Below are 15116 nucleotides of genomic sequence, written 5' to 3' on the forward strand. Positions count from 1 at the left end.
ATGTGAGAGCTCAGACACAGGGCCAGCTTGTCTAGGTTCTGGCTGTGACCCTAGAGCAAGTTACGTGATCTGTCTTTGTTCAGTTTGCTTATCTGAAAAGTGTAAGTAATAACAGCAGTTATTTTATAGAGTTACTGTAAGAATCAGATGAGATAAAACACATAAAGGGCTTAGAAGGGCCTGGTACATAGTAAGTACCAGATGTCAACTCTTGTCTGTTATTATATTGTTTATATTAGCTTTTAAAAAGATAAGACTTGATTTGCATGCAGAAATTCATACTTAGTGGAAAAAAATTGCTTATGGAGATAGTATGCTTGAGTATAGGGCTTTTCTGGTCTTGTCATTAAAGAATTTGTAGCCCTATAGGGAACTAGTCTCAAAGATATAGAAGTTAAAATTTTAGGTTTCAGTAAAGTCTTGAACTTTGTGTGACCTATTGTTAGTAGTAATGATACATTATTAAACTATATTTTTCTTTTAGTGTATAATTTTGAAAACTACTTTTACTGTAAACATATGAAACATTTATAATACAAGCCAGTGGGAATATAATTTGATTTATAACTAGCTTTTAAAGCTATAATCATTGGACTATAAAAATGTCACGCTGATAAACAAGCCATTTTTAAAAGGGAACTAAGATCACCTGACAACCCCTCATACCTCCAGAGAAATTAAGAAAAACTCCTTCAATCATTACAGTTTGTACATGAAACTTTTTGGACCTATTGCTTCCTGTTATTGCAGTTTGTTATTATCAGTGGTTCTTTCTTCTGATGTCTCAGTTGAATTATATTTATAATATATGTGACATTATTTAGAATTATTACTTCTGGTTAGGTATTCATATGTATATTGACCTTTTTTTTATGTTCCGGGATTTTAGTGCTTTACAGAGTTTTAATTTCTCAGTTGTAGCAGATTTTTGGCAAACTGAATCCTTAGTATATATAAAGGATAATATCTCACTTGCAAGTGGGATTTTTGTAGGACTGCAAGATTGGTTTAGTGTTTAGAGTTCAGTGTAATTCACCGTTTTAACAGACTGAAGAAGAAAAACCATATGATCATCTCAGTAGATGAAGAAAAAAGGATTTGACAAAAGCTAGCATCTATTTGTGACAAAATCTCTCAGAAGCTAGGAATAGCAAGAAGCTTTCTTATCCTGATAAAAGCTCATTTATGAAAAATCTACAACTTATATAATATTTAATGTTGAAAGACTGAATGCTTTTCTCCAAAGGTCAGGAGCAAGCAAGGATGTTGGCCCTCACTACTTCTATTACCGATTAGACTGGAGTTCTCAACCAGTTTTATACAGCAAGAAAAAGAAATAACATGCATGTTGGAAAGGAAGACAGAAAGCTGTCTTCTTTATGTATATGACTTGACTGTCTATCTACAACATCCTAAGTACTCTCCACCTGCAAAAAGATGCTAGAACCAAGAAATGAATTCAACAATATTATATGATACAAGGCGAACACACAAAGATCAGTTGTATTTCTAAATACCAGCCGCACACAATTGGAAATTTAAATTAAAAAAATACTTATATACAATAGCATAAAATATGGAATATTAGGGCTAAAGTGGACAAAAGATATGTATGAAAACTACAAGATATTGTTGAGAGAAGTTAAAGAAATAAAGTGATATATTATGTTCAAGGATCAGGGGATTCAATATTGTTAAGATATGAATTGTCCTCAATTCAATCTATAGATTCAATGCAATCCCAGTCATAAACACAACAGGCTTTTTTATAGGAATTGACAAACTGATTCTAAAATTTATATGGAAAATCAAAGGATATAGAATAGCCATAGCAATTTAAAAAAGAAAGACAATGTTGGAAGAATTAATCCTCAGACTACAGTGATCAAGACACTTTGTTATTGGTGAAAAGATAGTCACATAGCTCAATGGAACAGAATAGAGAGTCCAGAAATAGACCTACATGTACAGGGTGAATTGATTTGAGTCAAAGTTGCCAAAACAATTCAATGGGCAAAGGGAAAATCTTTTAAACTAATGGTGTCATAGGCAGAAAAATAATTCTCAACTCTTACAGGACACTATATATGGGAAAAGAAATTCATAATAGGGTATAAACCCAAAAGGAAGAAAACCATAGGAATTCTTGAAGAAAACACAGGAGAAAATTTTAGTGTCCTGGGTTAAGAAAAGATTTCTTAAGTAGGACAATAAGAAGGCACAAATCATAAAAGAAAAAAGTGATAAAATGGACTTCATCAAAATTAAAAACTTTTAATCTTTGAAAAATTCATACCAAATGAAAAGACAAGCCACAGACTGGGAGAAAATATTCTGAAAACATGTATCAGATAAAGGAATTGTGTCTAGAATATATGCAGAACTTGTACAACTCAATTGTAAGACACATATTCTGTTATGTATTGGAACAAAATATTTGAACAGATAATTCACCAGAGATGATATGCAGATTGTAAATAGCTACATGAAAAGATGCTCCACATTATTAGTTACTAGGAAAATGCAAATTAGAACTAGAGGTGCCACTGTGTCCCCATAAGAAGAACTAAAGTTAAAAATATAAGCCATATCCAAGTCTTGTAGAATATGGACCTAGAACTCTTGTTGCATTGCCAATGCAAGTATAAAATAGTACAATGCCTTTGGAAAACAGTTTGGTTGTTTCTTAAATCGTCTACCATGCAACATAGTCCTTTCCTTCCAAGTTTTTACTCAAGAGAAATGTCACACAAAGACATGTACAATAATATCCACAGGAACTGGAACAGGTTAGTGGATAAATAAATGTAGTATAGCCATACAGTGGAATACCACTGAGCAATAAAACAGAATGAATTATTAATGTACACAGTCATATGAATGAAGCTCCAAATAATTATGCCTATTTCAAGAAATCACACTAAAATGAGTATATAGTATATGATTTGGTTTATATAAATTGCTAGAAAATACAAAGTGACCATGATGACCTAAGGATGATTTGGAAGGGGAGTGAGGAGTGAAGAAACTTTTGGGGGTAATGGATAGGTACGTTGTCTTGATTGTGGTGATGCTTTCCTGGATGTATATGAGTCTGAAGCTCATAAAATTGTATACTTTGTAATGTACAATGTACAATATTGTATATCAGGTATGCCTTGATAAGTCTGTTTAAAAATAGATAAAGAATAGTGTTTGCATAGTTTATGTGTTGGTATTTTCATAATTTAGCCAAATGCAGTAGCTGCTCTTAATATCATTTACGGTTTTGCCTTTTGAAATTCAAAAGGATTTTCTAGCCACAGGAATTGGATGGGAGCAAAAATGTTTGCTTATACTGAAGTATTTTACTTTTCAATACGCTTCTCAGCAGAATTTTACTTCATTTTCAGAAGTTAATTATTTCATCTTTGTTACTTGGCAAGTAGTCTCTCAAAAAACTGCAATGACTTAGGTATAGTGATAAATGAAGAAATTGATCTCAGGAAATTAAAGCTATTTCTGGAAATTATTTTGTAGATTAAAATTCTTAGTATTTACACTTTTAGAACCTATGTATACATGCCAAAGCTGGGGGAATGGGAAGTCCCACAGAAAAATTATGGTTTACTCGTCTATCTCATTTAAAACTTTTGTATTTAACCTTTATCATTGATGATGGAATTTATTATACTTAAATAAAATCCAGGTTTTCCATAACTTAGCACTTTTATGTCAACCAATGCACTTTGTGATTGCTGTAGTGGTATATAGTTTTTGGGTCAAATAATAACTATTTGAAGTAAATTTTGTTCTCTTACACCTGTTCCTTTTTTAATGCATTCTGGGAGAAACTGTTTCTACATTGATTATATTCTTCTGGACAGCAACTATAAACATATACACACACATTCCCTATAATTTTATAATGTTGATAACGCCAACTATGCAAACTTGGAAATTTTTTCTAATATTTAAATAGTATATATAAGCTTTATATGTTATAATTGTTATTGCAAGACCTAACTGTAGTAGGAACTGCTTGTCTGATTTGTTGCCATAAAGTATTTCACTAAGGTATGTGAATTACATTCTTTTAAAAAGGTCTCCTTCTTGTTTTAAAGTAAATTGTTTGTGATTGGTAATATTGGGTTGTTTCTGTTCTTTTTGGAGCATTTGGTTTAATCAGCCAGTAAGAATTGAATGCCTGCCTTGTGTAGCAAAAAGTTGTGGAAGAGATATGGAAGTTCTCTTTGAAAAGCTTAGAGTCTTATTGAGAAACAAAAGTCAAGGATGATTTCAAAGGAACACTAGGAGGATGCTACTTTAGTCTAATATTAGGATCTAGTCCAATTACTTATCAGACTAATATTAGTCTGATAATAAAGATCATCATATGACAGTGGCAGGTGGTGATTCATTGCTGAGTCAAAGACATTCATTTCAGTAGGAGTTTGAAGGGATCACTGACTTTGAGGGGTCTGGGAAGGCTTCATAGAGGAGGAGGGATTTTTGCTTAAATGGGTTTATTGAGGTAAAGTACTTAACGGTGCCTGGCATGTAGTTAGTGCTCATTGAATGTTGGCTATTGTTATTGCTGTCCTCAGCAGCAGCTGGGCCTTGCTGAATGGAAAGGATTATAGTAAACTGACTTGAATAAGGGAGATATTCTTGGCTGGATAATGACATGATTTGCTGTGAATATGTGGCATTTATGCTGAAATTGTGAGCTTAGCGTAGGTCGTCTACTGTTTTTGTGCTTGACTCCTTTGACACCAACACTCTTCTTTAATTATGATATAGGAGTGCTGGACTCACCCCTAATCTGTATTAGTTACATTTTTGGTTCTTTTTAAAATGAATATCTATTTCCCAGTAAAGGTTTTGTTAATCTTCACTTAAAAGTTTTTTCTTTTTTTCCAATAGGAGCATCGGAATTTGCCTTTTATGCGGGAGCTGCGGTATCTATTTGCACTTCTTGTTGGTACTAAAAGGAAATATGTTGATCCATCAAGAGCAGTTGAAATTCTTAAGGATGCTTTCAAGTCAAATGACTCCCAGCAGGTAGCTTTATTGTGGTTGTTCGTTTATTAACCATGTGTATTTTATTTAATCTGATCTTTCCATAAGCAGTTTTTTCAAAGATACAAGACAATTGAAGATGCTGTTATTCATCTTTATTAAAAGTAAGCTGGAGCTATTTAAAATATTATTTGAAAGATTTCCTTTTAAATTAAGAAAAAAGTAATAATGATCTTGAAAGTTAAGATAAATGAAGCTGTGGTTAAAAAATGATTGAAATTGATAAGTGAAAACCATGGGTAAAATTAAGAATGTTTGCAGACGTGTAATTAAAAATCTTCACAAATGTGTGCTAACCCAGTGCCAGTATAGTATCCATGCTCTTGCTATGCCTGTTTCTGCTGCAGGGAGGAGCTCTCTTAATTACTCAGAAAAGGTCTCTGAAATACATCAGCTTTCTTGTTGTTGGTTTCATTTTCCAATCTTTATGTAGTACTGCTTGTGGCTTTTTATCCATTTCTTAAAAAGAATACTAAGAATTTTCCTATAAGGTGGAAAATGTCTACAAACAAACCAACATTTTCACATATAATTTGAGAAGTCAGAGAAATTAAAGAAGGAAAACAGAAGAGAAGCAAAGAAAGTAGCTAAGAATTATAGCAACAGCATTGAATATACAGCAATGAAGAAGAAATGGGCAGAATTATAAAACGATATTTCAGAAGAGTTGCAAAAAGCCACTACACTAGTAGTGTAGTTTCTGTAGCATTGCATGTGTCTCTGTTGTGTGGCTGTGTCAGGGTGTTTAGTGGAGGGTTCTGAAAGATGTCTGATTCTGCTACTGCCTTCCCTGTGCTTTTTATTTTTTTAATTTTTAATTCTTTGTGGTGGGGAAGATTCGCCCTGAGCTACCATCTGTTGCCAGTCTTCCTCACTTTTTCCTTGAGGAAGATTAGCCCTGAGCTAACATCTGTGCCAGTCTTCCTCTGTTTTGTATGTGGGATGCCTCCACAGCATGGCTGATGAGTGGAGTAGGTCCATGCATGGGATCTGAACCCATGAACCTCGGCCGCCAAAGTGGAGTGCGGAGAACTTTAACCACTTGGCCATGGGACCAGCCCCTTATTTTATTTTTTAATTCAGCTTTTATGGAAAAGGTAAATGAACAAAAAAGGTATTCACATCAGGATTTGCTTTTATTTTTTTGTTTGTTTTTAAAAAATTTCTAACACTGTCCTAGTGCACTTCAGGTTTTGTGTTTTACTCTTATCTAACAATGCTTAACACAAGTCAAAAGAAATAATATTCCTGAAAATGATCCCAACCCCCCCATTTTAGGTGCTCCTGGTTCTAGATGTGTTTTTTATTTTTTGTAGCATTATTATTTAGTATGTGCACTATATTCTCTAGTGGCTTTGAGTATACACTTATGTTTAAAAAGTCACTTCTGTTCCTTTACGTATCTTTTCTTCTGGAATTGCTTTTTCTTTCTCTTTTTCTGGGTTACTCTCTTTGGTGTTGAACCTTTCTATAGGTGAATATTGATCTTTGGGTATCTTTTCTTATTTAAAAATGGGACAGCACAAACTTATAGGTACAGAGGTAGACTTTTCAGTTTTGTTAGAATGGACAAGGAGACAACTAGCTGCTGTGCTGTTAGCTACTCCAGAATGCCACAGTGTGAATGAATGCCTTTGCTTCACGCTAGCAGTGTAGACCCACTGGTTTTCTCATTGTTGATTCTTTTTCTCTAGAGGTCTTTAAAGTAGTTGCACATTAATTCAGGTTGGTATAGGTTTGGTTCTCTTTTATTCTCAGACACTTGAATATGAAGTACACATTAGTGATATAGTGGAATAAATCCATAAGGAAAGTAAGCCTCATTACTTTTTTAAAAAGTGAATTTATAGTTACATTTCATATTCTTCCTGAATATATCATGTTTTGAAATAGGTGAGAGTCTAGTAGGATACCTTTTTGTATATAGTGCTATTAATTTTTAATCACACCTATAGTTGCTTCAGTTTAAAACTAAAATGTTATACTAAAGGCCTCATCTTTTTTCTCTCCATGAAAACAGATGGAGTTATCTTATAATTGTTAATTTTAGATTGAATGCTAAAAAAGATAGGGATTAATTTCTTCTGAAAAGTATTGTGATGACTAGGAAACATTTTTGTTTCTTGTCAGATACAACCTTGTAAGATAAGGAAAGTTAGAGAATTTTAAAGTTATGGAAAGTTGTTTTAAGGTGTTACGTTAGTTTGCTAGAACAGCTGTAGCAAATTGCCATAAACCAAGTGACTTCAAAGCAGTAGAAAATTATTCTCTCTCAGTTCTGGAGGCTAGAGGTCCAAAATGAAGGTTCTGGCAGGCCATGCTCCCTCCAGTTGCTCTAAGGTGGAATCCTTCCTTGTCTTCACTGTCTTCTGGTGGCTTGTGATGTTCTTGGCTTATGGCAGCATAGCTTCAGTCTCTGTGTCTGTCTTCACATAGCCTTTTCCCCTGTGCGTGTTTCTGCTCCTTTTCTGTTCCGTATAAGAGTGCCCATCATTGGATTTAGGGCCCACCCTAATCCAGGATGATCTCATCTTGAGATCCTTACCTTAATTACATCTGCAAAGACCCTTATTCTAAATAAGGACACTTTCTGAGGTTCCTGGTGGACCCCTATTTAATCCACTCCAGATGGTATGGATGTTTATAACTGGCTTTTTGTGCTGAGTTTAGTTGTCTTTAAACATTTGGCTTTGGAACAATTTAAACTTCCTAGACCTTAGTTTCAACATTTTAAAGGTGAATAGGTTGGCCCAGATGCTTCTCAAAAAACTCCTAGCTGGAAAGATATAGTAAGTTTGTTTTATACTTGGGCCTATTGTGATAATTAAAGCTGTATCGCTTATACTGATTCATGTGTCTTTGACTGGGCAGTCTGAGTAGGACTGATTTACTTTTTCCCCCTGGGTTCTATGAACCTATTTTCTATGTTCCGATCACATTATTGAAAGAATTGTAGTAGTTGACGAGTACAAGTGCTACTGCCTATTCCTGTTTTTTCTATGTTAGGGGAGCTAGGAGCAAAGGAAGGGATGGCAAAAGGTGATGTGTGGGCGGGGTCTGAATGCAGACTCAGTTTGAAGTTCATGAGATGGTGGGCTCAGTAGCCACGGATTGATTGGACTCAACCTGTCCAAGTTAACAGGTACCTTAGTGAAAGTGGAAATGGCTTAAAAAGTTGATTGGAAAAGTTGAATTAAGAAAATGGATTGTGAGAAAGAATGTCTTCCTTCTAAGAGAGAAGCCAGTAATAATTCTTTATATAATGAAGAACTCTTCGGTAATATGAACCCTTCATTTTATAAAGATTCATTACAAAGCTCTTTGGTGATAATTCTTAAAAATCTCATTTGTAAGTGTGAATTTTAAGTTGTGTATATATTTTTTTTCTTTTTTTTGGGGTGAAACCCAATCACAGTGATTATCAATATAATGCTTATTTTTCTCAGATACTGATTTCATAGTCTGGTTAAGTTATAAATATTTCTTGCATTTGATGTGAAACATTTCATATGATACCTTTGTGAGCAGTCAGTAATTCTATGTTTGAAATGACTGGCTGTGTTTTGTGTTGTAAGATTTAGTATTTTTATTAGTAGGCTCAGATATCAACAAGAATTTTTCTTTCCACAGCAAGACGTGAGTGAGTTTACACACAAATTATTAGATTGGTTAGAAGATGCCTTCCAAATGAAAGCTGAAGAGGAGACGTAAGTTATCATGAAATTTAGTGATTGGTTTTTAGGAGATTGATGAATAACACTCATTGTTTTCCTCTTATGTGTTAATGTCAACAGAGAGATGGGAATGGGAGATAGGTGTATGGGAACCCAAATGTTAGCTGTATTATTGAGAAGCTGTTTGGAATTTGTGGCCACAAATGCTGGGTAGTTTTAGATTTCCACCAGAAGATCAGAATCTAGCGAGAAAGGTCTAAAAAGCGGTCCCTGAAAGGGCTAATCCCACATGCCCAGTTCTTTTCCTTAGATTCAACAATCAGTCACTTTCTATGAGAAGGAAGAGGTTAGTGGTGGGGAAATGGCAGGAGTGTTAATTCTGCCTGCTGGAGTCCTTTTACATAGAATCCTGAGGAGAGGGGTATGAAGTTCCTCCTCAGCACTCCTGAGCTTTTTATTTTCTACCCATTAGGCTGAGCCGTTAAGACTTTGGTTATTTAAAATATGTGGCAGGCCTCCCTAGAGAAAGAAATGCATACACTTTCAGGATGTCTTACTCCCACTCTCATGAGGCCACTCTCCTTATACCAACCACTGGTTCCTTTGTGTGTCTTCTTGAAACTTTGGTGGAGTGTTGAGGATTTGCCACCACAGAATCTGATGGGATCCTACAAAATGCAGAACTCAAATTAACACCTAGAATCCAGGCGGAAATCCAAGGCTGAAAATCCTCTCCCTTCTCTTTTGTCTACTTTTAAATTATGACCAGTTTCACTGTCCAATAAAAGTCATTATAACATGATCTGCAATGAGATTAAAGTAAAAAATATTCTAATTATGCAATGTTAACAACTAAGAGATGCCACAGTCTTTGAGACCTCTCTTTGATTCTCAAATTCCCAGGGAAAAAATAAGTTCCCAAATTACATTTTCTTGATCTTTTAAGATAATGTCCAAAGAAATTATACTTAAAAATCAGATTCTTTTCCCTTGTGGTTGCAGTCTAACAAAAAGAAGAGTCAGTTGTGAGTTGCTGAGTTTCTGCAGTCTCAGCTGCAAGCACGTCGTTTCTGCGTCTGAGTAGAGTGGGGGTCTACAGTGCAGCCTGCACCTCTTCCACTTGATTGTGTGCGGTTCCTTCAGTCCTTCAAATGTTCAATTTCTTATGCTTTAATTTTAGATTTCAGAGGATTATGAGAACACACACAATTAATATTGGTCTCTTACCTTTGAAATTTTGAAACAAAAGCAAAACTTCAACCCTTTAGCTATTGGCCTAACTATAATATTCCCGGAACTTAGTGCAATTCAGACTCACACTGTTGCCGAAAACTGTAGCAGAAACTTAGGATAATGTTATAAACTGAAGAAATCATCTTGGCTTTGGTTCTGCCAGGGTGCCTGTCATTGAGGGCCAGTTGGTTGCAGATGACTACCTGTGAGCTTAAACTAAGTTGGCAGAAATTGCCCAAGAGATTAATTATGGCATTAAATCTACAATATCTGAGGGAAAAAAATTCTGTTTTAGCAAACTGTCTCTATCTTTGAGTCTTGCATTTGAAAGCTGTTTCCTTTTGGCGTGTTTAGAAGTTTATGATGCTGACAGCTCTGGTCATAGGTGCGCTTCTTTCCTGTCCACCAAAACTGTTTAGTTGCATTTTCCACAAGCTTCCGTTTGCTGGGCCCCAATCCTGCACTGAGTGCAAGCTCTTTCTAATGACATGTTTTTATGCCACAGTGGTTGCTGCCATTGCGTTCTAGTATGGAACTGCTTCGGCCTGTGAGACCTGCCTCCTAAGTTAATTTCTTTCATCTCTTCATGTTAATATCTCTTCTCTTCATGTTAGTTTCTTCTGGAAGATGTCCCCATTGTATCCTGAACTGAATCTGCTGCTGATGCTTCTGAACCCTGAGTCCCAACATCCAGTGAAGATCATTCTCTGTATGATACTGCTCTTTCCTTAGCTTTTGAATGTTATAGGCCTTGAGTATATTTCTTTCTGCTTTGTCTTTCTCCTGGGTGAGATATACTTTTAAGAGGCTGGCCCCGTGGCTGAGTGGTTAAGTTCATGTGCTCTGCTGCAGGCGGCCCAGTGTTTCATTGGTTCGAATCCTGGGTGCGGACATGGCACTGCTCATCAAACCACGCTGAGGCAGCATCCCACATGCACAACTAGAAGGACTCACAACGAAGAATATACAACTATGTACTGGGGGGCTTTGGGGAGAAAAAGGAAAAAGTAAAATCTTTAAAAAAAAAGATATACTTCTAAGGTTCAGTTACAAATATATATTTTCATTCTTCTTTTAGGAAAGTTTGGCTGAATTTTTAACAGTTTAACCTGTTTCTTAGCCTCTACCTCATGCAGGACCAGCCCTGTTGATGGATGAGTTTCTTCTCTTCCTATTCTTTGACTTTTTCTGGCTTATACATTTGTTTTTTCTAACTTATTTCTCTGATATTGTCTTGATAGGTTCCTCATCTTGAGAGTTAATGAGCTCTGGTCACTGAGGAGAGTTGTACACCCTGGTTCCTCTTTGGTGAAGCTCATGTTCCTTGTACCTTTCCGTAGAGTTCTAATACCAAAAATTTATTGCACATGTTCCCTCAGTGTGAACAATATCTGTATCCCCATCTATAGTAACTGATAACTTCTCTTTGAAGTTCTTTCAGTAATTCTTTGAATCTTTTACCCTGAAATCTTTATTTCCTCCTCTCAAATCTCGCCTGACTTTTTGTAAGCACTTGATATCATATCCTGTGTTCAGCATATGACTTGCCAGTTGCTTTTTATCTGTAGTCTTAGAAGAGTGCCGCTTTCTTGTTTGCTGAATTGTTGTTCCTTCTGGAGGGGTCATTCTCTTCTGATTTTTTCACCTTTTCTGATCTAGTAACTAACACGTTATCTCCCCTTTTTCTAAAACTGTTTTAAAATAAGCTAGAACTTTTCCACTTTGTCTGAAATCTGAAGTCTTATTTGAAATATGTCCGTCTCCTCATTCGTTTCTCAGTAATTTTCTGTTTGTTCTTTACTGTTTTTGAACCACTTTGCTCTTCTTGTCTAGAACAGAGCTTTCCAGGTGGTATGCCATGGCAGGCCAGACTATGGGTATTTGGAGATGTTGATCCTGTTTGTCTGATCATGAGAAAACATGTATTTTTACGCCAAAATTCTCTGCATATATTATCTGTGTACCAATGGCATTAAAAAAATTGGGAAGCACTGACCCAAAGTGTTCTAGGTTATTCTATCAGCTGCCCTAGACCTTTGAACTCTTTCTCTACCAACCTAATTCCCAAGGGTAAAGTGTCCCTGATACAAGTTTTCTTTAGTGATTTCTTTTGGCCTTGGATATTTGTGTCAGTCTGTCTTTTCTTCTGCCTTTGTGCAAGTGGTGGATATATCGTTTCTACTATAGGAGTCTCATGTCTTTTTAATTGTTCTTCAGTTGTGTTCCTCACATTTCTGTTGGTATAAGCACAGTCTGGGCCCTGAGATTCACAGCTTAAATTCATAGTAAACAGTAGGGCCTCTGAGAGGTTGCAGAAAAAGGACAAGGTAAATAGTTTATGGAAGATTCCTACCTAAGTCCTTAGGGAAGGTCAGTGCTTACCATAGGTCAGTGGAGAGCAGGCCAAATTCAGGCAGGAAGATTTGAAAAGATTTGGAAAGAGAGTTCAGAATTAGTAGATACTCACACCAAGTTCCTTCTGCCAAAGTTACCAACCTGATAAGTCATTGCTCTTTCCATGGGGTATGTATGTGACAATACGGGGAGAAGCCAGGACTGTTGCTTTCTATATGGAAATATGAGGCCACGGAAAGGAGACTCTGACTAATAGTTACATCTAAAGATTCATAGACTTTTACGTCAAGAGAAACAATTTTTGGATCATTCCTCTCCCCCTTATAAGTCTCAAGTCCTTTTTATTATCATAGTATAAAACATAAGGTGTGAAATAAATTGTTTCCATAGAGTTAAAATGCCCAGAGATAAAGTATAGGTAGTTGGAGGATACATAGGTTTTGGAGTCAGAGTTGATTTCACTTTGCGGCTTGAGCCCTTACTAGTTGTATGAATTTGAGCAAGTTGACAGCCTACTCTACAGCTTTATTATCAGTAAAATAGAGCACTGCCTGTTATTAGTCAGAGTGGGCTAGGTAGTCCTGTGGCAACAACTCCCACACTTTAGAATCTTATATCATATCCTTAGATGTGCCCAGTGAGTGTGAGCAAGGGGCTTTGCTCATCTGTTCATTCGGCTCCAGGCTGACAGAGGTTCATTTCATCACAGGCTTCTGCAATCACCATGGCAATGAAAAGTATAGTGGTTCTCAGAGCTTCTGCCCGAAAGTGGCACACATCATTTCTGCTCACATTTTGTTGGGCAAAGCAAGTCATGTGGTCCGCCTAACTTCAAAGTGAGAGGGAATGCTCATGCCCATCAGAGGAGTGGCTTTCAGTTTTTCTCCATTGAGTAATGATGTTGACTTTGGGTTTGTCATATATGGCCTTTATTATGTTGAGGTACTTTCCTTCTATACGCATTTTGTTTAGAGATTTACCATAAATGGATGTTGGATCTTGTCACATGCTTTCTTTGCATCTGGTGAGTTGATCATGTGATTTTTATTCTTTATTTTATTAGTATGGTATATATCACATTGATTGATTTGCAGATGTTGAACCATCCCTGCATCCCTGGAATAAATCTCACTCGATTGTTGTACATGATCCTTTTAATGTATTATTGTATTCTATTTCCTAATATTTTGTTGAGTATTTTTGCGTGTATGTTCATCAGCTATATTGTAATTTTCCTTTTTTGTGTTGTCCTGGTCTGATTTTGGTATCAGGGTAATGTTGACCTTGGAAAATGAGTTAGGAAGCATCCTGTCCTCTTCAGTTTTTTGGAATGGTTTGAGAAGGATAGGAATTAAAAATCTTTGATTGTTTGGTAGAATTGACCAGAGATGCTGTGTGGTCCTGGACTTTTGTTTTTTGATTACTATTTCAATCTCTTTGCTTGTGATTAGTCTATTCAGATTCTCTATTTCTTATTGATTCAGTTTTAGGAGGTTGTATGAGTCTAAAAATTTATCCATTTCTTCTAGGTTATCCAGTTTGTTGGCATATATCTTTTCATGGTTTTCTCTTATAATCTTTTGGATTTCTGTGATGTCCATTGCAATTTCTTCTCTTTCGTTTCTGATTTTATTTATTTGAGTCTTCTCTCTTTTTAGTGAGTCTGGCTAAGGGTTTATCAGTTTTGTTTATCTTCTCAAAGAACTAGCTCTTAATTTCATTGATCCTTTCTGTTGTTTTTTTAGTCTATTTCATTTGTTACTTCTCTGATTTTTATTTCCTTCCTTCTGCCAACTTTGGGATTTGTTCTTCTTGTAGCTCTCATAGGTATAGAGTAAGGTTGTTTATTTGAGATTTTTCTTATTTGTTGATGTTGGCCTATATTGCTATAAATTTCCATTTTAGTACTGCTTTTGCTGTATCTCTTAAGTTTTGGTATGCTTTGTTTTCATTTTCATTTGTCTCCAGGTATTTTTTGCTTTCTCCTTTGATCCAACATTTGCTCAGTGGCATGTTGCTTAGTCTCCACATATTTGTGACTTTCCCAGCTTTCTTCTTGTAGTTTATTTCTAGTTTCATACCATTGTGGTCAGAAAAGATGGTTGATATAATTTCAGTCTTCTTAAATTTATTGAGGCTTGCTTTGTTTCCCAGTGTATGGTCTGTCTTTGAGAATGTTCTGTATGCACTTGAGAAGAATTATGTATTCTGCTCTTTTTGGATGGAATGATCTGTACATACCTATTGAGTCCATCTAGTCTAATGTTTCATTTAGGGCCACTGTTTCCTTGTTGAATTTCTTCCCGGTGATATATCCATTGACTTAAGTGGGGTGTTAAGGTCCTCAACTACTATTATGTTGCTGTTGATTTCTCCCTTTAGGTTTGTTAGTATTACATACTTTGGTGCTCCTGTGTTATGTGCATATAAATAAGCATTATGTCTTCTTGTTGACATGTCTCTTTTATCATTATATAATGCCCATCTTTGTCTCTCATTATGTTTCTTATCTTGAAGTCTTCTTTGTCTGATATAAGTATGGTGACGCCTGCTTTCTTTTGCTTGCCATTTGCTTGGAGTATCATCTTCCATCCCTTCACTCTGAGCCTTTGTTTGTGTTTAGAGCTGAAATGTATTTCCTGGAGGCAGCATATTGTTGGGTCTTGTTTTTTAATCAATCCAGCCACCCTGTGTCTTTTGATTGGTGAATTCAATCCATTTACATTTAGAGTGAATATTGCTATATGAAGACTTAATACTACTATTTTATCTTTTGTTTTCTGGTTGTTCTAT

At 35.7% G+C, this 15116-nt stretch overlaps 1 protein-coding gene across 6 annotated transcripts in view; it reads left to right on the forward strand.

Annotated features, from left to right (window-relative positions):
* The window catches only part of USP25 (ubiquitin specific peptidase 25), a 147904-nt gene that overhangs the window by 70348 nt on the left and 62440 nt on the right, over window positions 1-15116 (forward strand). For all 6 annotated transcript variants that reach the window (XM_070252434.1, XM_023629890.2, XM_070252433.1 and 3 more), the window contains 2 exons: window positions 4906-5043; window positions 8692-8768. In XM_070252434.1, coding sequence (XP_070108535.1) covers window positions 4906-5043; window positions 8692-8768 — 215 coding nt within the window. The remainder of the gene's footprint in view (window positions 1-4905; window positions 5044-8691; window positions 8769-15116) is intronic.

Source organism: Equus caballus, chromosome 26 (assembly GCF_041296265.1).
Source record: "Equus caballus isolate H_3958 breed thoroughbred chromosome 26, TB-T2T, whole genome shotgun sequence".
Classification (NCBI taxonomy): domain Eukaryota; kingdom Metazoa; phylum Chordata; class Mammalia; order Perissodactyla; family Equidae; genus Equus; species Equus caballus.